The sequence below is a fragment of the Microtus pennsylvanicus genome, chromosome 6, assembly GCF_037038515.1.
Source record: "Microtus pennsylvanicus isolate mMicPen1 chromosome 6, mMicPen1.hap1, whole genome shotgun sequence".
Lineage (NCBI taxonomy): Eukaryota > Metazoa > Chordata > Mammalia > Rodentia > Cricetidae > Microtus > Microtus pennsylvanicus.
Genome location: NC_134584.1, coordinates 121,661,321 through 121,681,189, shown reverse-complemented (window position 1 = coordinate 121,681,189; position 19,869 = coordinate 121,661,321). Strand labels below are relative to the sequence as shown.

Sequence of the window (19,869 nt, the reverse complement as noted above, 5' to 3'; positions counted from 1 at the left end):
TGCTCTGCCTTAAGAGTCAATAGGCAGGGGGCTGGAGAGATGGCTCAGCGGTTAAGAGCACTGACTGCTCTTCCAAAGGTCCTGAGCAACCACATGGTGGCTCACAACCATCTGTAATGAGGTATGGTGCCCTCTTCTGGCCTGCAGGCATACACACAAACTGAATATTGTATACATAATAAATAAACAAATATTTTTTTTAAAAAAAAAGAGTCAATAGGCAGTGAGCAGAATTCCACCCCATAGTTTTGTCTCCTTGCCCCAAGCTGGCTCTCTAGACATAGCTGGACTTCACCTCCATTCTGCCCTGGAAGGTGTCTGAGCTGATCAAGTCAGGAAGCAGAGGTGGAGCCTCTGTTCTAAACTTCAAGTGTGTGCATGGTCACTATCAGGCTATAGCTTCCTCTCCCAGTGTAGGGCAGCCTGGCCCAAAGGAAGACAAGCAACTGATGACCCCACAAGCTACCTCCAGTAAGTCACAAGCTAACCAGAGCTGCCATCTTGGTCCCCAAGGTCAACCTCGGGATGAAACCCACCTGCAAGCCGCAATGGCCAAATCTAGGCAAGCAGATGACATCATAAGCTTTGTTTGCTACAGCTCGATAGTAAGAAGACTCTGTAATACACACATAGTGCACACAACATATCACACACACGATCTGACTATACATAGTGCACACACATAGCACACTTACACACAATCTGACTATACACAGTGCACACACATAGCACACTTACACACAATCTGACTATACACATAGTGCACACACATAGCACACGATCTGACTATACACATAGTGCACACACATAGCACTTACACACGATCTGACTATACACATAGTGGACACACAGAGCACACGATCTGGTCAAGTCAGGAAGCAGAGGTGGAGCCTCTGTTCTAAACTTCAAGTGTGTGCAAGGTCAGTATTAGGCTATAGCTTCCTCTCCCAGTGTAGGGCAGCCTGGCCCAAAGGAAGACACATAGTGCACACACAGAGCACACGATCTGACTATACATAGTGCACACACAGAGCACGCTTACACACGATCTGACTATACATAGTGCACACACATAGCATGCTTACACACGATCTGACTATACATAGTGCACACACAGAGCACGCTTATACACGATCTGACTATACATAGTGCACACACAGAGCACACTTATACACGATCTGACTATACATAGTGCACACACATAGCACACTTACAATCTGACTATACACATAGGGCACACATATAGCACACGATCTGACTATACATAGTGCACACACAGAGCACGCTTACACACGATCTGACTATACATAGTGCACACACATAGCATGCTTACACACGATCTGACTATACATAGTGCACACACAGAGCACGCTTATACACGATCTGACTATACATAGTGCACACACAGAGCACACTTATACACGATCTGACTATACATAGTGCACACACATAGCACACTTACAATCTGACTATACACATAGGGCACACATATAGCACACGATCTGACTATACATAGTGCACACACAGAGCACGCTTACACACGATCTGACTATACATAGTGCACACACAGAGCACGCTTACACACGATCTGACTATACATAGTGCACACACATAGCACACTTACACACAATCTGACTATACACATAGGGCACACATATAGCACACGATCTGACTATACATAGTGCACACACAGAGCACGCTTACACACGATCTGACTATACCTGTTAGAAAACCCAAACAGCAGCAGCTGAAACAGGAGAGCTGTATTTTATTGTCTCACATATAGAGACGTGAACGGTCCAGGGCCAGCCCATTTGCCTAGACTCGGGCTCCTTTCTGCTCTGTCCTCATCTTATTATCTTCATGCTCCCAAGGGCGATGCCTAAGCTCCCACTATCACACTCAAGTTCCAGGCAGGAAAAAGCAGAAAGTCTTGAGCACTCTAAACATTGGCAGAAACTACTTTTAAAGGATTTGTCCTATAGGTCTCTCCCAATACCCCCCTTCACACACCTTAACCACCTGCCCTGGTGTGAAGGGGAGGGTAGCAAACGGCATTTAGCCAAGTTTCTCCAGTAAACCTGAGGTTCTGTCTTTAAGGAGGGATGGGATGGGCACTGGGGAACAAGATGCAGTCCCCAATGCAGCTAATAGGTAGGGTGCCCCCCCCTTAAATACTCAAGATCCCACCTCACTGATGGGCTTTCCTTCTCTTGCCAAACCCACCCTCCAGCTAAATCCTTTAACTCAGGCACATGTGGGCTCTGACCCTGTCATTCAGCTGATTGCTGGACTTCAGTCGAACTTCATCTGCCGCTTATATCGATTGGTTGGAAGGTCTGGCTTCTTTTCTTACTCCATATTTATTTATTTGTTTGTTCATTTATTTATTTATTTTTTAGAGACAGGGTTTCTCTGTGTAGCCCAGGCTGGTCTCGAACTCACAAAGATCCGCCTGCCTCTGCCTCCGGAGTGCTGGGATTAAAGGCGTGCGCCACCACCGCCCAGTTAATGCATTCTTAATGACCCTGTGCTCACTGGAGCAAAGCCCTAATACACATGGAGATGGGCCATCTCTTCTATTCCACCCAGCTCATGTGGACAAGTCACAGCCTGCTGGGCCCAAACATAAGAAACTCTACAGGCAAGGGGGAGGTCCTTGGCTGATGACTTCGGAAAGCCAGAGGCTCTGAAAACAGCATGGAGCGGCAACGTCGGCAGGGGCCTCAGACCTAGGGCAGGTCGTCTAGGCCTCTGCTGTCTCCCAGGACACACGTTAGCCACACTGTCAAGTGGCACAGCTACAGGATTTTATATGGGGTGAGCCTGGTTTGTCCTTGGGGATGTGTGGCCTAGGAGCAGCACTGGGGTCCCTGTGGACCGCCATGCTCACTGTCGGCCAGGAAAGGCTCCCGGAGTTTCTTACTTGGCAGCTGCTTTAATGCTGTGTTCCATAAAGCTTTACAGATTTTACCACCTCCTCAGGCCGGGGTTGGGCACAAATGCCAGGCCAAATGAACAATGGGGCCAGAACACTGAGGGCCCTTGCCCAAGAGGGAATGTGTGTGGTGTTAGCCTTGCATTGCCTCCATGCTCTGGAGCTGGCTCTGGGCTCCCCATACCCTGCACCCGTCTGGACCACCCACCTACATAGACAAGGGCGGTCCGGAGGCTCCTGTACTCAGGATTCTCCCCCAGGCCACCTGGCTGTGGTCGCAGTCTCAGAGCAGCTCTCAGGTCCTCAGCTGAGCCCTCCCTGCTGATACAGGACAGAGCCGATCTCATCATGGGAGGACTTTAGTGGGAAGGTACAAGGCACACAGCTCTGCCCACAGGTTACAGTCAGGGAGAGGGAAGGGAATAAATAATCAGACAGGGTTAACACAGGCTTCTCTTCCAGGCGACTGGGGCGTAGGTCCAGCTCAGCAGACCTGGATCATCATCGAAGTTACCATGTTATCAAAGGCCCTGAGAAAAGAACCCAGATTTAGAGCAGGACAGGCGACGACCCTGCCCTCTGCTGGTGGAGACTGGCACTGCCGCACAAGGTCCTCAGGACTCTGGGGCTTCTTTAGAGTTCAGAAAAGCAGAGGGCATACCCACCATCCTGGGCAGTGGCGCCCACCTCCTGACTCCACAATCCCTGCACAGCCCCCACAGGCCGACTATGTCACAGATTTCCTCAGCATACCTCCCAGGGTAAGGTTCACAGGGTGCGAGCAGGGGTAAGCAATGAAGCCCATGAGCAGGAAGTGCTATCTCTGCCCTGCACAGCATAGGGGCACCAGTGTGCTCTCTCTTGGATCTAGGTGGGTACAAGACTCTCAACATCTCAGTCAAAGGAAGGTGCCACCAGAAGGGACTAACTCGGGCCACTTGTCAATTTCAAGGAGCTCCTTAGGAACAGACCCAGAAAAAGAATCTGGTAACAGGTTTGCAGCGCCTATGTTTAAAGCCCATGCCTCCTGCATGAGGTCCACTCAGCTGGAGGGGAGACACCTGAGCCCAACATAAAAGGCACACGAGGCTACATCAGGAGGACATTGCCTCCACAAAAGCTATGGTCACAGCATGAGCTGTGAGCTTGCTGAGCCCTCTGGAGGTCCTCAGGATCCCAGACACAGCTGGGAGACCAGACGGGTGAACCTCGGCCCGAGCTGCCTATGCACAGTAAGGTCTGTGTTGGCACTAATTGGGAAACCAGGGCTGGCTGCTTTGAAACAGTGGCCTTAGGATAGTACTCATGGCTCTGGCTCCCTCACTTTCCCTATGAGCACGCTATCACAAAGCAGGGCCCACCGAGAGACACAGGGCCCACCTACCTTGACTGGATGCGGTCTCCGGGGTTATAGAAGGGGTTGCACATCACATCTGTGTAAGAGTTATGCAGCTTCCGGAACATCTGAAAGCAGTTTCAATGAGCATATGCATAGGGCTTTTGCAGACTTTGCATTCTCGGTGAGGGAAGGGAAGCAGCACACAACCACTCTGCTCCCCCACCACTTACACTGCGGATCTCGTTGTCTCGAAGGGCTGTATTGGAGGAATCCACCACCATGACAAATTTCACCTTGGAATTGGTCACGTAGCCATATCTGCCTGGCTGTTAAGGAACACGCTTTGGCACCGGGGCTGTATGACTGCATATGGCAGTCCGGGGCCCGCCAGCCCAGAGAACTTGGTGAACCCTCACTTCGGAGAAGACTGACAACCTTGAATCACAGGAAGTGCCCAGGCTGGGGAGGCTGCACAGCAATTATGCAAGTGTGCACCTCAACTGGGGACAGCTCTGCTCCTTTTGAACTGATGGGGCCTGGGATATTAGTCGCAAAACTAAACTTCTGCCATCAGAGTGTGGAGAGGCTACAATTAGTCCCCATGGGAATGCTCTTAGATTCTGTGGTCTTAATAACTTGTCCAAAGGAATGGCCAAGAGTTTACAGCCGCATGGTGCTGAGCCTAACAACAGTGTCGTGACACGATGACCCTTGATTCAAGGTTGGTGGCCTCTAAGGAACATAGAGAAGCCCAGATCCCTGCTATGGCACCTTTCATCCTCCAGGAAGCTCGGCCTTGCTTTTCCAGTGACTCTTCCAATTGGGGGAAGTGAGGGCTAGAGGCCATTGTTAGCTTCAGGGCACCTGCCTGCCTGACCAGCTGAAACCCCTTACAGTTACTCTTTTCTTGTGTTTCCCCCCATATCCCGCCCTGCGAGTGCAGGGGCCGTGTTGAGCACCAACGGATACACCTTGTAGTCCTCAGTTGGGTAGAGCAGGCCCAGGTACAGCTCCCTCTGGTCCACCAGTGCCTTCCCCATGGCCGAGATCTTCTCATCTACCACATCCAGGGACGTGTGCACCATGTAGTGGAACTTGAGCTCATCCTCTGTGGGAGTGCTGCGGATGTACAGAGGGTAATTCTGCAAGAAGGGATGGAGATCCGCCGAGTGAGTTCCAGCTCTGAAGAAACCGGCAAAGCACTCCTAAGGCAGGCTCTCAGCCGGTCAACACTGCGGCAGGCACTGCCTTCAGGGGAGGGACCTAGCCAAAGAGGACTGGATGTCATATGCAGAGGGGGGATGACAGATATAACTCGGTGGCGCAGCATTTGCCTGATATGCACAGGGCCCTACGTTCAATTCCCAGTACTGAAAAGAGAAAAGACATTAGACTAGGGACATAGCTCTGTTGTAGAACGCTTGAGTAGCAGCATCAAGCGTCAGCTCAATCATCTGTACCAGAGAGGAGGAGGAGGAAAAAAGGAGGAAGTGGCAACAGAAGAGGCACAGGGGCAGGAAGGTGAGCAGAAATAAGATGGCCCAGGAATGCCAACTTGAGCACAGCCTAACAACATACTCTTTCTAGAATCATCTCTGCCTCAACCACCACCACACTCTCAAGTGTCATCCCAACACCAGGCACGGTGGCTATTTCTTAATGTGCCACACAGGAGCAGTGGTCTGTGGCTCAGCCCCTCAGGTCTCGGCTCAATACACATCTGACCATCCTAAGCCCACAGTCAAAAGCTTCACTCCTGGGTCCTGCATCCATTCATTGTTCACTATGTCCAGAAATCGTCTGGTCTACTGTAGTTGAATGAGTGTCCAAATCAGGGCACCTCCGCATAGATTCCGGACTTCATCGCGAGTTTACCAAAGCCGCAGCTGCATTTTTAATTGAGTTCTGATTTTGGTGGGCTTATGGGGGGCATAACTCCCTCTTTCACACTGTCAGCGTCACAGCAGCCCAGTCCCTAATGGCAGGTCTCAGGGAAGGGCGCTCAGAACCAGCAGGATCTGTGGACCTCTGGTGCTGTCTTAGCATTCATAAACAGCTTTCCAGAGGAAATGAATATATATGTTGGCCAGCGGGGAGATGAAAGCTGGGAAGAGAAGAGACAAAGGGAAGAGAGAAACTTATCAAGAGGTTTGCAGGCCTTCGCAGCGGTTGGAGTAGAAGGCTGCGAGTGGCTTGAAGGGAACTACCTAAGGCAAAGAAAAGCAATGAATTCTAGGCTGAACTTGCGACCCGCCTGGTTTGTATTTAAATAGCACCGGCGGGGCAGCAAAGGGGACGGTCCGAAAGGCGGGGCGGAAAGACCGGACGCGGAAGGCAGCTGAGGCCGTGAAAAGAAGAAGGCATAGAACGAAGGGTGGAGGGCTGGAAGAGCCGCCAAGCTTCCCGGTGGGTCTCAAATCCCGGAGGCCGCGGCCTGCAAGGTGGCGGCAGAAGGCGGGCGGGCAGCTGGGAGCGAGAGAGTGCAGGAGGGATTCTGATCACAGCGCTTGGCTGAGGCTTGGGAGCCTAGAGCTGAGATGAAACGAGGGCATAGCAGGAAGGAGCCCCACCACCCGCCACCCGCCGCCCGCCACCCGCTGCCCGCCACCCGCTGCCCGCCGCTTCACACGCACCTCCTTGGCGATCACCGCGATGCACACAGCCATATTGGCAGGCCGTGCGCCGCATCATGTGACCCGGAGGGGGTCAAGCCCCGCCCACTTCCCCTCCCTCCTCGCGCGGCGGCTCAGACCCCGCCTTTCCCTACGGTGGCTTTGCCCTGCCTTTCAGCACAGACCTTGATGCTGACCCTTTCCTGTCCGGCTCGAGGCCCACCTCTCCTGTTAGGACGCTGGCAGCGCCCCTGCTTCTGTCGCTCCGTCCCACTTTTCCCGTCAGGCCTCACTGATCGTGTCACTCAGCCTGGCAGGCCCGGCTCTCACGCTTCGACTTGGTGGGGTCCCAGCTTCTCTGGCAGCCTTGCCTGCCCTGCGGCCTCCCAGACCCAACGCCCTTTCCTGTCTGGCCGAGCCCACTCTTCTTGTCAGTCCGGCGGCCTAGGCCCCGCCTCTCCTGTCACTCAGCCCCCAAGGCCCGCCCCGTGGTCCAAAGGAAACGCCTCGAAATTGGGACTGGGTCTCGTCTCCCTGCAGGAGCTTGGTTGCCATGGCGGTATATGCCAAAGCCACCAGAGGCCCGCAGCTGCTGCTGGTTCTGAGCGCCATTGGACTCTTGGCCGCAGGTGCTCCACAGCCCCCCAACATCGTGCTGATGCTCATGGACGATGTGAGTGGGGTCGCGCGGCGGGGGGACACGGGAGATACAGGCCACAGCGGTGACCCGAGGGAGGCCCAGACCCCTGGGTCATTTCTCGCTCTTACTGTTTCCGCAGTGGGGGTCGGTGTTCAGGGAGGATCTCCCCGGGGGAAGAGCCTGGTGTCCCCTTCCCCCTCATAAGGTGCCCTGCCTTCCGTGCCCACCTCCAGCCTGGGCCTCTGGGGAATTCTGACCAAAGTCAAGCATGGGAGGGCGGAAAGGTAAGAACGTACCTGAGGGGCCTGGTGTGCAGCCTGCAGCCGTCTGTGAACTCAGCCCCAGGGCTGATCTGCCTCCCTGACTTGAAAGCCTAGAGACCAGCACTGGGTCAGATAGAACTGTCCAAACTGGACGGGACCCTGTCTTCTTCTGAACCTTAGCCCGCCAGCCCCCCACTCCACCCCAGACACACTACAGAGTGGCACCTGTCAGCTATTGTTAGAACCGGAGTCACGTCCAGTTCAGGTTGATTTGAAACCAGTCGTGGGCACCCCAGAGGCTAATGGCTACCTCAGCCCTCTCCACAGAGCCTTCAGACCTGTGCTCATCCACGCTAAACTTCTCAAAGTGGTGCCCGCCAGAGTAGAGGGTGCCATGTATGTAAAATAAGTTGGATTTTAGAGACTTAGTAGAAAAAGAAAGTGACCATCCCATTTGATAATCATTAGGTTAGTGGTTCTTTATTATGATGAAAATTATATGCCTGAAAAGTCCTGTCCATAATCCCACTACCCAGAATCCACTGCAGGAAACCTTGACTGTTTCTTTCCAGCTTCCCATTCTGTGTGGACCATGACTAATTCACACTCTGGGTGCCCGGCTTCTCTGGCCCCTGTTCTGGTGGCTGGTAGCAGGCTTTCGGTATTAGGACCTTTTAGAGCCAAATCACACTGGCTTGATTTGTTGGTTTACTGGTTGGTTTGCTCGGACACTTGTCTGTCGGTTTTCTGCTCTCTCCTTTCCAAATGAGAGCCTGTGAGGAGCGAGAGGTCCTTCTACCCCTCCATTAGGCTACTGAAGAGTGTTGCAATAATAGGCTTTGGATAACTGAGTTAGGTAAATGTGCTGTTAGCCTTCATCCTGCCTGCTCACTTTTATTTTTTGTTTGTTTGCTTGCTTGCTTGGTTTTTTTGAGACATGTTCTTGCTATGCAGTTTTGGCTGGCCTGAAACTACTCTGTAGCCCAAGGTGGCCTCAGACTCAAGGCAATCGTCCTGCCTTTGCCTCCCCGGTGCTAGGATTGCAAGCATGAGCCCCTGCATCTAGTGGCCTAATGACTTTTCTAATCTGGAACTAGAAAACGTGGAGTTACATGTAAGGCTGAGAGTGCATTTCCTTTGGATGGCTACAGACGAGTAGAGGGGGGTTTGGATAATGGATGTGACTAGCACCAGATCAGTTTACCTGAAGGTGGTTGCTTAGGAACCCCTACCACCTACATCCCGAATACCCTGGGGCTGGCCCAGAACATTCTGCAAACCTTGGCTCTTGTCATGTAGGGACTTTTGATCCATACAAATGAAAATGAACTCAACTTCAGCAAAACTGGGAATCCCTGGCTTTACCAACTAGGTCACGCTGGCTTAAAGCAGGTGGTTCCAGGCTTCCGCTTTCATAAGGCCGCTGTCTGTTAGCTGGCCCCTGGTGGCCCCATGATAGCCTCATGACAGCCCTAGGCGACTCCCAGCTCATCTACCCTGTTGTCAGCAGTCCTAGTGGGACAGTGGCTTTTGCTGACTCTGGCCCACTCCAAGCATAAGGTGAGAAGAATACGCTGCACTGTGCAACAGCTGGGCCCACCTCTGGAAAGGACACCCTGGGTGGGAAGGCCTCCTGGGTTCATACTTGACCTATTCCAGGGTGCCTGTGGCAGAAGAAGCAAGGATGCCACAAGGGGAAAAGGCTCTGAGATGCCCCCTAGGTGGCAGATAAGGACAGCCTCAGCAGCACAGGGGCTTCCATACTAGTCCCTTCTTTGCAAACCCCTCCCTTTGCCCTTCATAGCTGCCTTTGCCAGGCTGATCATGTCTGAATCTGTAACATGTGCTTATGTCTGTCTGGCTTACCTAGAATGACATGGCTCAAGCTCCAGACTTGATAACTGTCTGATTGTCTAAGAGTGTCTCTAGTTTAAATTCTTTAAGGATTGCCACTGACTTTGGACTGATTGACCATGGTCCTGTCCTGCTCTGGTCATATCATGAGCAGCTGGACTGCTGTCCTCAGGAAGGTCATTGTGGGATGTTGCCTTTAGTGGGCACTGGAATCTGGGTATCCTCGCCCTGGAAAGAGTGGTTTCTTGTACCTAAGCAGTGTATAGGTATCTGGATTCATATGAAATACCACCTCCCCGTTTCACCACAATCTCACTCTGGATTCTCCTTGACTCCTCAGCCCTTAGGATCTCTGTGGAAAGAATTCGGATGAGACATATAGACTATAGAGTAGGAGATAGGTAGAGTTTATTACAAACCTATGAACAGCTGCTCTCATGGGTGAGAGTAGGCAATGGTTACAGGGACCATTGTAGCGCAAAGCATACTCAAAGGATGAGACTGGACAATGACCAGAAAGGACCATTGCAGAGCACACTACTCATGGTCATTGGAGGCAAGTATGGGCTGGAAGTATGGGCAGGCTCATTGGCCTAGTGCCTGGGATGGCTTTCCACATAACCTTCCCTAACATAGGGAGCTGAGTGGAACAGAGGACAAATATAACTCAAGTTCAAATAAGCTTTGGTCCTTGCCATCAGTGGAGGCACACACCTTTAGTCCCAGCACTCAGAAGACAGAGACAGGCAGATCTCTGAGTTCATGGCCAGGCTGGTCTACAGAGTGAGAGTACCTGAGGGGCTGGAGAGATGGCTCAGAGGTTAAGAGAACAGAGTGAGTACCTGAACAGCCAGGGCTACACAGAGAAACCCTGTCTCAAAAAAAAAAAAAGAAAGGAAAGAAAGGAGGGAGGGAGGGAGGGAGGGAGGGAGGGAGGGAGGGAGGGAGGAAAGAAGGAAGGAAGGAAGGAAGGAAGGAAGGAAGGAAGGAAGGAAGGAAGGAAGGAAAACGTCCAGCTCTTCTAGGTATGTCCAACCTGCAATCATGTGTAGCAAGTATAGCCATAAATTTGGCCCAACACAAGAATCATAAACTTACTTAAAACATATTTTAGTCATGTTTTTGTAATTGATTGTAATTCTTAAACATGAACTTTATAGAAGACAACACTATATCACAAAGACAAAAACTGTATATGCCTACTTCTCTAAATGTCACGACTCTACCCGGGGTCATAAATATAACTCTAGTCACAGTCTAGGAACCAGTGATTACTCCCACAACTTCAGGTTTTGGTTTTGCAAGCTGATTGTTAAGGATCCATCCCCAATAACTTCTAGGCCTGCTAATATCTAATTAGTTATCTTATCCCCCTGTATATCTGTCATCTTGGTGTGTGTGAGGTACACGTGCCTTCAAGACCAGCCAGCCCAAAGTGAGAACTCTAGATCCTAAACCTCTGGTTGATTCCACCCACTTGTGCTGTCATAACCTGACCTTGGGGGAAGCAGGCTCATACCTCCAGCCCTGGGAGCAGGAGGCTGGAAGCTGCCTGGTCTAGCTCTCCCACTGCCACCCTGTCCGTCCTCGCCTTTGTCTTGTCTAACTGCTTTGCCATCCTCCACTGTGGTGAGCCACAGCTGGGAGCTGACTGCATGTCCTTCCTCCAATGAGAGCTTTCCACAGCTGGTTCAAAGCACAGTTTACATCTCAAAGGGAGTAAACGTTTATTCTGAGCCAAATCTGAGTGATCACGGCCTAGACACACGGGTTCAGGTTTCCTTGAATAACATTCCAATGTGGAAGTGTAATAAGGTCAGACTCATGAGCTCCAGATGGTCATGAATTTGGAAAAATACAATTCCACCCAGACACTATAACCTACAGCTTGTTCGTCCATCATCTGGTGGCCACTTGGACTGGCCCTAGCCTTTGATGGTTGGAATCAGACTGCTACGGACACTCATGTAGTCTTGGAGCATGAGTTTCCAGTTCTGTAAGGTACACTGAGCCAGGCTGCCAGGCCATCCAGTAACTCTAGGCTCAGCTTTCAGAGCAACCTCACCACTTGCTTTTGAAATCTAAATTTGCATAACAGTTTTATGCCGAAAATAGATGTGTATTCTTAGATACCAAGACTCTAGGAGCATACAGAGGTTGATCTCAGCTGGGGAGGAAGGCAAATGCAGATATATTCCTGGTGGTGGTCAAACTGATGTAGAGGCAAGAGCCTGCAAATTTCTAGTAAGCCCTGGAGCAGTTCACAGAAGCTGCCAAGGTTTGGGCAAACTCAATGGCTCTTCCTTGGAGCAAAAGAGCCATTTGTTGGAAGGGTTCACTCCTCATCTCTTTGATCTTCCCTGCAGATGGGCTGGGGTGACCTGGGTGTTAATGGAGAGCCTTCCAGAGAGACCCCAAATTTGGACCGGATGGCTATAGAGGGCATGCTTTTCCCAAACTTCTATTCTGCCAACCCGTTGTGCTCACCATGTAAGTTGCTGCTGCCCTCCACCCCGAACCCAGTTAGCCAGCAGAGTCTTCCACATCTGCCCTTCTAACCCTAATCTAGGTAGAGCAGCCTTTTCTCAGGCTTCAGGAAGGCTGCAGGTAGAGTGAGGGCTGTGTCACTGTCTCCCAGAACTGCCACACTGCCCTCAGAGTACTGTCTGTACTTCCTGGTCACAGGACATGGGTGTAGTGGAGAGGTAGTGAGGCCATGTCCTCTTCCTAAGGAATGTCACTGTTACTACATTGGTGCTTACAGAAGTGCTGACCTTAAGTAAAAGCAGTGGGTGGGGTGAGGGGTCGATAGGAGGCAGGCCATAGGGGCCCACAGTCTGGTGGCTGTCCCAGAGTCTGGAGACTGAACACGCGAACAGAGCTGAGTAGCAGACCCTGCTATATAAACTGCCATCCGTCATCAGGCCTTTGGGCCATCTCCCACTGCCTGACTTCTTCAATCCAGAGGCTAGAGGAGACTGAAACACAACAGTTCAATGTCACCCTGATGCACTCATGACAGACACATCTCAGGGGCTCTGCACATGGGAGGCACTGCAGAGCTGGCTGGGAGGCCTGCTAGATTTGTGTCACAATGTCTGTTTTTATCTTTCCATGTAGCCAGGGCAGCCCTGCTCACGGGACGGCTGCCCATCCGCAATGGCTTTTATACATCCAACGCGCATGCAAGAAACGGTATGCTACCCCTCACCCACAACCCTGCAGGTACCTCTGTCTAGGTAAGGGAAAGCTGTTGTCCTAGGCCTCAGTGTGAGAGGTTTGGGGTCTGGAACAGTAAATAATGGCAGCCTAAGGTAGAACCGAGTACCACAGTACAGACCCCATGTCACAGATTTTTTTTCCCTGAAGTGGCCCAGTGAAAACCAAGCTGGGGCTGAGGTACCTCAAGCACCACACGGTACCCTCCTACTCCACTAGGAAAACCATGAGGTTTCGGGTCAGAGCAGGGAATGCTCTAGAAACAAGCTCAAGAGCTTGGATAGGTTCTCTAAGGACAGGGTCCTTATCCCAGATAAGATAGGATTTCAAGTGGCCTTGAAGAAAAGGACTGTGGGAAGAACCAGGATCACAGCCTACAGGGAACAGCATGGTGTCAAATGGCAAACCAGACTGAAGCAGTGAGACAGGTGGGAGCAAGGGGCAGCATTACACAATCCCCACCATGCTAACTTGGAGAATACCTGGAGCATCATGGGAAGTGTCCCTATCCTGACCACAGTCCTGCCTGTCCACCTTGATGGGGCAGTGTGTGTATCCATTACAGACATGGGATTACTTCTAATGCAGTATTGTTTTTCCAGCTTACACACCTCAGGAGATCATGGGTGGCATCCCTGACTCAGAACTCCTCCTGCCTGAGCTCCTGAAGAAGGCAGGCTATACCAACAAGATCGTGGGCAAGTGGTGAGTCCTGGACCTCCCTCTGGGCAGGTCTTTTCTGCCCAGGTCTTTCCAAATGAGAACTTCTTAGAAGGAGTAGAAATGGGATTCCAAGTCCATTTAGGTTTTAGTAGGGAATTTTTTGTTTTCTGGGGCAAGGTCTCACTCTGTAGCTCAAACTAATTTTGGTTTCATGATCCATTACCTCATCTTCCACATGCTGAGATTATAGTTGTGCACCATCTATTATCTTTTTGAGAGAACTTTTCTTTTTTTAATCGATCTGGGATTAAAGGCATGTGTCACCATTGCCCGGCATCTTTTAAGAACTTGGTGTTGGGCTGGAGAGATGGCTCAGAGGTTAAGAGCACTGCCTGCTCTTCCAAAGATCCTGAGTTCAATTCCCAGCAACCACATGGTGGCTCACAACCATCTGTAATGAGATCTGGTGCCCTCTTCTGGCCTGCAGGCATACACGCAGACAGAATATTGTATACATAATAAATAAATAAATATTAAAAAAAAAAGAACTTGGTGTTTCGTTTCAGCCAGCAGTGGTGGCGCACACCTTTAATCCCAGAATTTGGGAGGCAGAGGCAGGCAGATCTCTATAAATTTGAGGCCAGCCTGGTTGACAAGAGCTAGTTCCAGAACAGGCTCCAAAACTATAGCAAAACCCAGTCTTGAAAAACCAAAAAAAAAAAAACTTGGTGTTTCAGACACACACATAGTACACAGATTTGCATGCAGGTAAAACACAATAAAAGTAAAAATATCTTTTTGTAAAATTAAAAAAAAAACATGGTGTTTAAAGTCAGGAACTGGATGAATGTGGTGGAGCACAGCTTTAATCCCAGCACTCGGGAGCAGAGACAGTTTGAAGTCATCCTAGTCTGCATAGCTGCAGGCCAGCCAAAGCTACATAGGGAGACCCTGGCTCAACTAAACTAAAAAGTCAGACACCAGCCTCCAGCCAAGCGTCTCAGCATGACACTGAGCAAGCACTCAGTCGTCCTCATCCTCCCTCCTTCCCACCACACTTTCTGTCCTCTCTGCCCCACCCATGCTTGTGGTCACAGTAAAATGTCACTAATGAGCCAACCTCATTCTTACGTACAGATGAGACAGTGTCATTCGCCAGAGGGCTTCCGTCAAAGAAGCCAGTGCTAGGTAGGAGCAGGGGAGGAGCAGCAGGTGGCTGAGTCCGTGAGATGAACAATCACGTCAATAATGGCTCTTGTAGCTTCACGGTGGCTGGTTTCTAGCTGACGTTCATCTCATTTATCCACAACATTCCGTGATCCCCCGATAGGGCTCTCCCCAGTCTGAAGCCAAGCAGGCCTCTTCACCGCTCATGGCCCTACTCATGGCTCCCCTTGGGAATGGTTTTGCTGACTCTGTTATGAGTCACAGTGGTGGAAAACCTGATACTAGGAAATCCAGGCAACCCACAGCCTAAGAAACATTTGTCATCTTTCAAGCAAAAAAATGAAACCTAGCCATAACAAGGGGATGGTGGCAGAGAAGAGCTGACAGGCATCAGGTCCCTCCTCATCTGCACAATACTAAGCAGGTGGCAAGGAAGCCCATGAAACCATGGTAGAGGCAGGCAAAGAGCCGGAGGTCCCACAGTAACCAGAGATGCCTGTGTCTCACCTGACAGTTCTGACAGGTCCACAGCTTCCAACTGTCGGGGACTGAGGGGGCCAAAGCTGAGCAGGAAGCAAGTTTCCACAGAGCTACTCATCTTCCTGGATGACTTCTGATAGGAAAGAGGTGACCAAGAGGAACAGCTGAGGCAGATCTCTTCGATGAGCAGGGTTTAGTCCAGGGCTGTGAGCTACAGCCAGTACTGCCCTGTGTCCTTTATGTAGACCTTGACACTGCGGGTCTAGATTTCATTTCCCTCACCAAGTCCTGCATGGACACGGAGTTTAGACTCCTGCAAGTAGACTGCGTAGTCTGTCAGCAGCCAATTGCGGGTGAATGCGACTGGAACTCGAGTCTCAGGAGACCACCAGCCCACTCTCCAGTCCTGCTCGCCTGCTGGTCAGTACCAGCCACTGTTAGGATTATAACTGTGTCCAGGCAGGGCACTGGTCGTGCTTCTCCTACACAGAGACATAGACACAAGGGTCCTCCCATCTGCTCTGCAGTAATCGGAAAGGTCAAATACTTTGTAGTGGGCCTGAGAACACAGCAACACAGAGGATGTAATGCAGGCTGACTTAATCTGATATGTCATTGCACCATAGTGGTGCACTGGTCCTCAAAGGGGTGATCATAGACTGAGTATGTGAAGGTCGGAGAATAGTTCTAATGGTTCATTGTGTGCAGCCATTAGGCAGACCAAGCACTGCAGAGCCAACCATGCTGTGCCAGTCTCCCCTGCGGGTGTGGAAACGGAGTTCTAGACAGGCGTTCTTCTCTGAAGGTAGAAGAGTTGATGACCAGCTAGCTATCCCCCAAGACTTCTCTGCTGCCCTTTCACCCTACCCACGGAATGGTAACCTTGGATCTGCATACTCTGTACACGGAGGAAAGGAAGATAGCCTATCCCAAGTACAGCTGGGAAAAGGACACTCCCCTCAGGGATGCTGTATTGAAAGCTGTACCTGAAAAAGGCTTTCTGCAGGTGTGCGTGTACAACACACATAAACAGGTCTGTGTTCCAGGCTGGATGATAATGGCATACATAGCATGGTTTGGAGTCTGGTAGACTAGCATGTGCTCTAAAGAGCAGGTAGGAGCTGGAGTCCCCGGGAAAGACAGGCTTTCCTGCAGGGATACCTCAGGACTGCTGACCCACTGATTCTTGGAGTTGGAGCTGGGATAGCGGCACTTCTTAGCAGCCTTCCTGTGGTTACTAGTGGATGGAGTAAATACGATTAAGTGACCCTGAAAGAAAAGGAGGCAGGATGGATGTAGACGGAAGTTTCTTCCCACCTGGTCCCACACCTATTCAGTCCCATATAAACACACAGAGGCTTATATTAATTATAAACCGTTTTGCCTATTAGCTCAGACTATTATTAACTAGCTCTTAAAACTTAAATTAAACCATAGTTCTTGTCTATGTCAGCCACGTGGCTTGGTACCCTTTTATTAGTGAGGCATTCTCCCCTTGCTTTCTCTCCTTTCCTCTTCCTAGAATTCTCCTAGTCTGGTTTCCCTGCCTGTACTTCCTGCCTGGTTACTGACAAATCAGCATTTTATTAAACCAATACGAGTGACAAATCCTTACAGTGTACACAGAGCATGGGGTAATACCTGGCATGGGGTGGGGGGATCCCGCAGCTTTTCCTAAGGCCCTTTACCCTGTGAAGCTTTCCTCTGTGGACCCTTCTCTGGGTCTCCGCATAGCTTGCACTATACCAAAGTAGGCATACTGCCATATTCTTTTTTGCTCATGCCCTGGCCTGTGAGGATGAGGGGACAGTCATAAGCACTGCATCGTCTTCCCACCCAACTACCTTCCTGGTGATTTCCCTTAGCTGGGGTAATACTCTGGCTTTTGTGTTAACAGATGGAGCTGTGACCTGCCTGACTAGAAACCCAAGGGACAACACAGTCCTTGGAGTGTCCCTGAGGGTAAAGAAAGGCAAGGGAAGCTGCTAGAGCCTAGAGATAGTTGAAGTGGGCACTTGCATCCAGCTGCTTTCAAGGCATCTGGGAGATTTCTCTCCATGCACTATCCTTCAGATACTGAGGGGACCCCTAAACACTCTTTTGTGTCTCATTGTGCCCAGATGCCATTGGCTGTGCTGGGACACTCTTGGCTGTCCCTGGAAGCCCTTGGCTTGGTCAGGACATTCTGCTCTACTGAAATACCCCCAGTTATGCTTGGATGCCTTTGGATATGCCTAGAGTTCTGGACACTAGCATTGTCTGGGAGGGCAGATGGTTCCTGTGCTCCTCCTTGAAGTGAGGTCTTGACATTTTGTATCTTTGTGTGTCTAGACCATGGTGGGGTACTACAGCCTGTTTATATGGTTTGCAATTGTGATGGTGACTGATTGTTGTTGATCAAAACACTGGAATGTCCCCAGTTGAGGGGGGGGTCTCTGATGTGTCTTGGTTCCTGTTTCTAGGCATCTAGGTCACAGACCCCAGTTCCACCCCCTGAAACATGGATTTGATGAGTGGTTTGGATCCCCCAACTGTCACTTTGGACCTTATGACAACAAGGTCAAGCCCAACATCCCCGTGTACAGGGACTGGGAGATGGTCGGCAGGTAACAGACAGAGCCCTTCCCTTCCCTTCTGAACCACCCGCCAGCATCTGGTATCCTAGCAGGTAACAGACAGAGCCTTCCCTCCCTCCTGAACCACCCACCAGCATCTGGTATCCTAGCAGGTAACAGACAGAGCCCTTCCCTCCCTCCTGAACCACCCGCCAGCATCTGGTATCCTATGAGTTGACAGTGAGATCTCTGCTTCTTAGGCAGTTTTTCCCAAGACCTCCCCAGTCTCACCTGAGGCCGTTTCTAACCTTTCCAGAGTTATAGATTCCTTTCAGATATATGCTCAAAAGTCCTCCTGCATCCAAGGTGTGCTCTTAGCTTGTATTTTGGAGGCTCTAGGACCCATGTACCCTCTTGGTGGGGTAACCATCATCTTCAGGCACTAAGTTGGCCTAATAGCTGCACACAAGAGAGGAGACTGTGGGGCTAAGTTGATGTGAGAGTTACTCCGGGGATTGCCCATTGTTACCATAGAAAGAGATCTCTACTCTGGAGGGGAGACCACCTGGGTGACCGATTGTTGGGTACCTCCAACTTGTAGCTTTGGTGTCAAGGACCTGACTCATCTTTCTTGAATTTTGATTGCTTAAATTTTCTTTTCCTTCCTCCTTTGTTCCTTGGTGGAAGTTCTTGTATCAGCACCTAAAGGTTGAACCAAACACTGCCCTTTTGGGAAAGGAGTGCCTTATATCTGCAGTGACAGTCATCTCTGTGGTCAATAAAGTGTTGGCTTCACAAACCTGAGGACCTTAGTCCAGTCCTCAGTGCTAGTGTAAAAAGCTGGGAAGAATGGCGTGCCGTTGTAACCCCAGTGCTGGGGAGGCTGAGACAGGAGGATCCCTGGGGCTCACTAGCCCATCAGCCTAATTATGAGTTCAAAACCAATAAGAGATTCTGACCCAGCATGGTGGTGCACCCCTCTAATACTAGCACTTGGGACACAAAAGGAGGCAGATCTCTGAGAGTGTGAGGCCAGCCTGGCCTGGTCTACACAGCCTAGCCTGGGTTACACAGTAATACCCTATCTCAAAAAAAAAAAAAATCAGTAAGACAGAAAGAGAGAGACCCCTCTCAAGGAGATTGTCCTCCGTCCTCTACATACGTGTGTGCATGTACACCTGCATTACATGTGTACCTATACACATATATACACATGCATTTATTTTTAAATCCTGTGTCCTTAGCTGCACCTTCAGACCTTGTCTCATCTCTACAGTGCGCGCACACACACACACACACACACATACACACACACCTACACACCTACACACCTGCTCTACACTCATCTTACATGCTGGGGCCATCAGAGCCTTGTCACCTCAGACAGGATCTTCACCTAAGAGCTGTGTGAGCTTCACATGGAACATTCCCTACTGAAATTAAGGAAGGGGCTTTTCTGACTAAATTCTGATTTTTACTTTCAGATTTTATGAAGAATTCCCAATTAACCTGAAGACCGGGGAAGCTAACCTCACCCAAATCTACTTACAGGTAAGACCTAGTAGGCTGGTCAAGGCAAGGAAGCAGGAGGATGCTGGGGAAGCAGAGGGATGAACTGACCTGAAGCAGAGGAGAATGGAGGCTATTCCCACAGGAAGCTCTAGACTTCATCAGGACTCAGCATGCAAGGCAGAGCCCCTTCTTCCTCTACTGGGCCATCGACGCCACACATGCACCAGTTTATGCCTCAAGACCTTTCTTGGGTACCAGCCACCGAGGGCGGTAAGTGTAAGCCCCACTGGAGCCTTCAGTTTGCTCAGTCTCAGTGGGTGGGTGCTCTGGAGCATTATGGGAACTCCAAAGCAGCTGGGATGTTTTCTAGTTGTGAAGATTGCTTAGCATACATGAGGCCATTGAACCCAGGGGGTTCATTCCCCAGCACCGTAAAAGAAAGATATGACTTCCTCCAACCCAGGATCAGTGATGAGAGGAAAGCTGTAGGGGTTATGTCGGCTTTGTTTGCAGTGAACCATTTGAAAATGAGCTGGGACTTCCCTTTGAGAGGCAGCTAGCTGCCCCGCTGGTCATCTCCAAAGTGATAAGATTAGTGTTCAGGTCACACTAATGCCCTCAGCTGCC

The 19,869-nt window shown here is 50.5% G+C and overlaps 2 protein-coding genes across 7 annotated transcripts in view; one reads left to right on the top strand and one right to left on the bottom strand.

The window, feature by feature from the left end:
- Positions 1 to 3,281: 3,281 nt before the first annotated feature.
- Positions 3,282 to 7,252, bottom strand: Trappc2l (trafficking protein particle complex subunit 2L). Of its 4 annotated transcripts, none has more exons than XM_075977541.1 (5): positions 7,113 to 7,252; positions 5,247 to 5,419; positions 4,508 to 4,595; positions 4,323 to 4,402; positions 3,282 to 3,468 (listed from the first exon to the last, which is right to left on the bottom strand). In XM_075977541.1, exons 2-5 carry the CDS (start codon positions 5,360 to 5,362, stop codon positions 3,423 to 3,425), a joined length of 330 nt encoding a protein of 109 aa, XP_075833656.1. In that variant the 5' UTR covers positions 5,363 to 5,419; positions 7,113 to 7,252; the 3' UTR covers positions 3,282 to 3,422. The 4 variants fall into 4 exon arrangements, with proteins under 4 accessions (XP_075833656.1, XP_075833657.1, XP_075833655.1 ...); XM_075977542.1 differs by having other exon boundaries at positions 7,087 to 7,219; XM_075977540.1 differs by having other exon boundaries at positions 7,075 to 7,159.
- Galns (galactosamine (N-acetyl)-6-sulfatase) overlaps positions 6,592 to 19,869 on the top strand; it is a 31,147-nt gene continuing 17,869 nt past the window's right edge. The window contains exons 1-8 of one of the 3 annotated variants that reach the window (XM_075977535.1): positions 6,592 to 6,683; positions 7,430 to 7,562; positions 12,013 to 12,136; positions 12,767 to 12,841; positions 13,468 to 13,570; positions 17,638 to 17,781; positions 19,215 to 19,281; positions 19,385 to 19,512. In XM_075977535.1, coding sequence (XP_075833650.1) covers positions 7,443 to 7,562; positions 12,013 to 12,136; positions 12,767 to 12,841; positions 13,468 to 13,570; positions 17,638 to 17,781; positions 19,215 to 19,281; positions 19,385 to 19,512 — 761 coding nt within the window. In that variant the 5' untranslated portion in view covers positions 6,592 to 6,683; positions 7,430 to 7,442. Of the gene's footprint in view, positions 6,684 to 7,343; positions 7,563 to 7,674; positions 7,814 to 12,012; positions 12,137 to 12,766; positions 12,842 to 13,467; positions 13,571 to 17,637; positions 17,782 to 19,214; positions 19,282 to 19,384; positions 19,513 to 19,869 lie in introns of those variants that run through there. The other 2 variants (XM_075977534.1, XM_075977537.1) reach the window with 2 other exon arrangements.

What these genes read in the sequence shown, in the direction of transcription:
- Trappc2l (XM_075977539.1), bottom strand. Translation starts at nt 6,943, where the DNA reads ATGGCTGTGTGCATCGCGGTGATCGCCAAGGAG. An exon ending in TCGCGGTGATCGCCAAGGAG is followed by an intron (nt 5,420 to 6,910) that starts GTGCGTGTGAAG and finishes CCCTTCTTGCAG; the next exon opens with AATTACCCTCTGTACATCCG. An exon ending in GGAGACCGCATCCAGTCAAG is followed by an intron (nt 3,469 to 4,322) that starts GTAGGTGGGCCC and finishes TTCTTTTCTCAG; the next exon opens with GGCCTTTGATAACATGGTAA.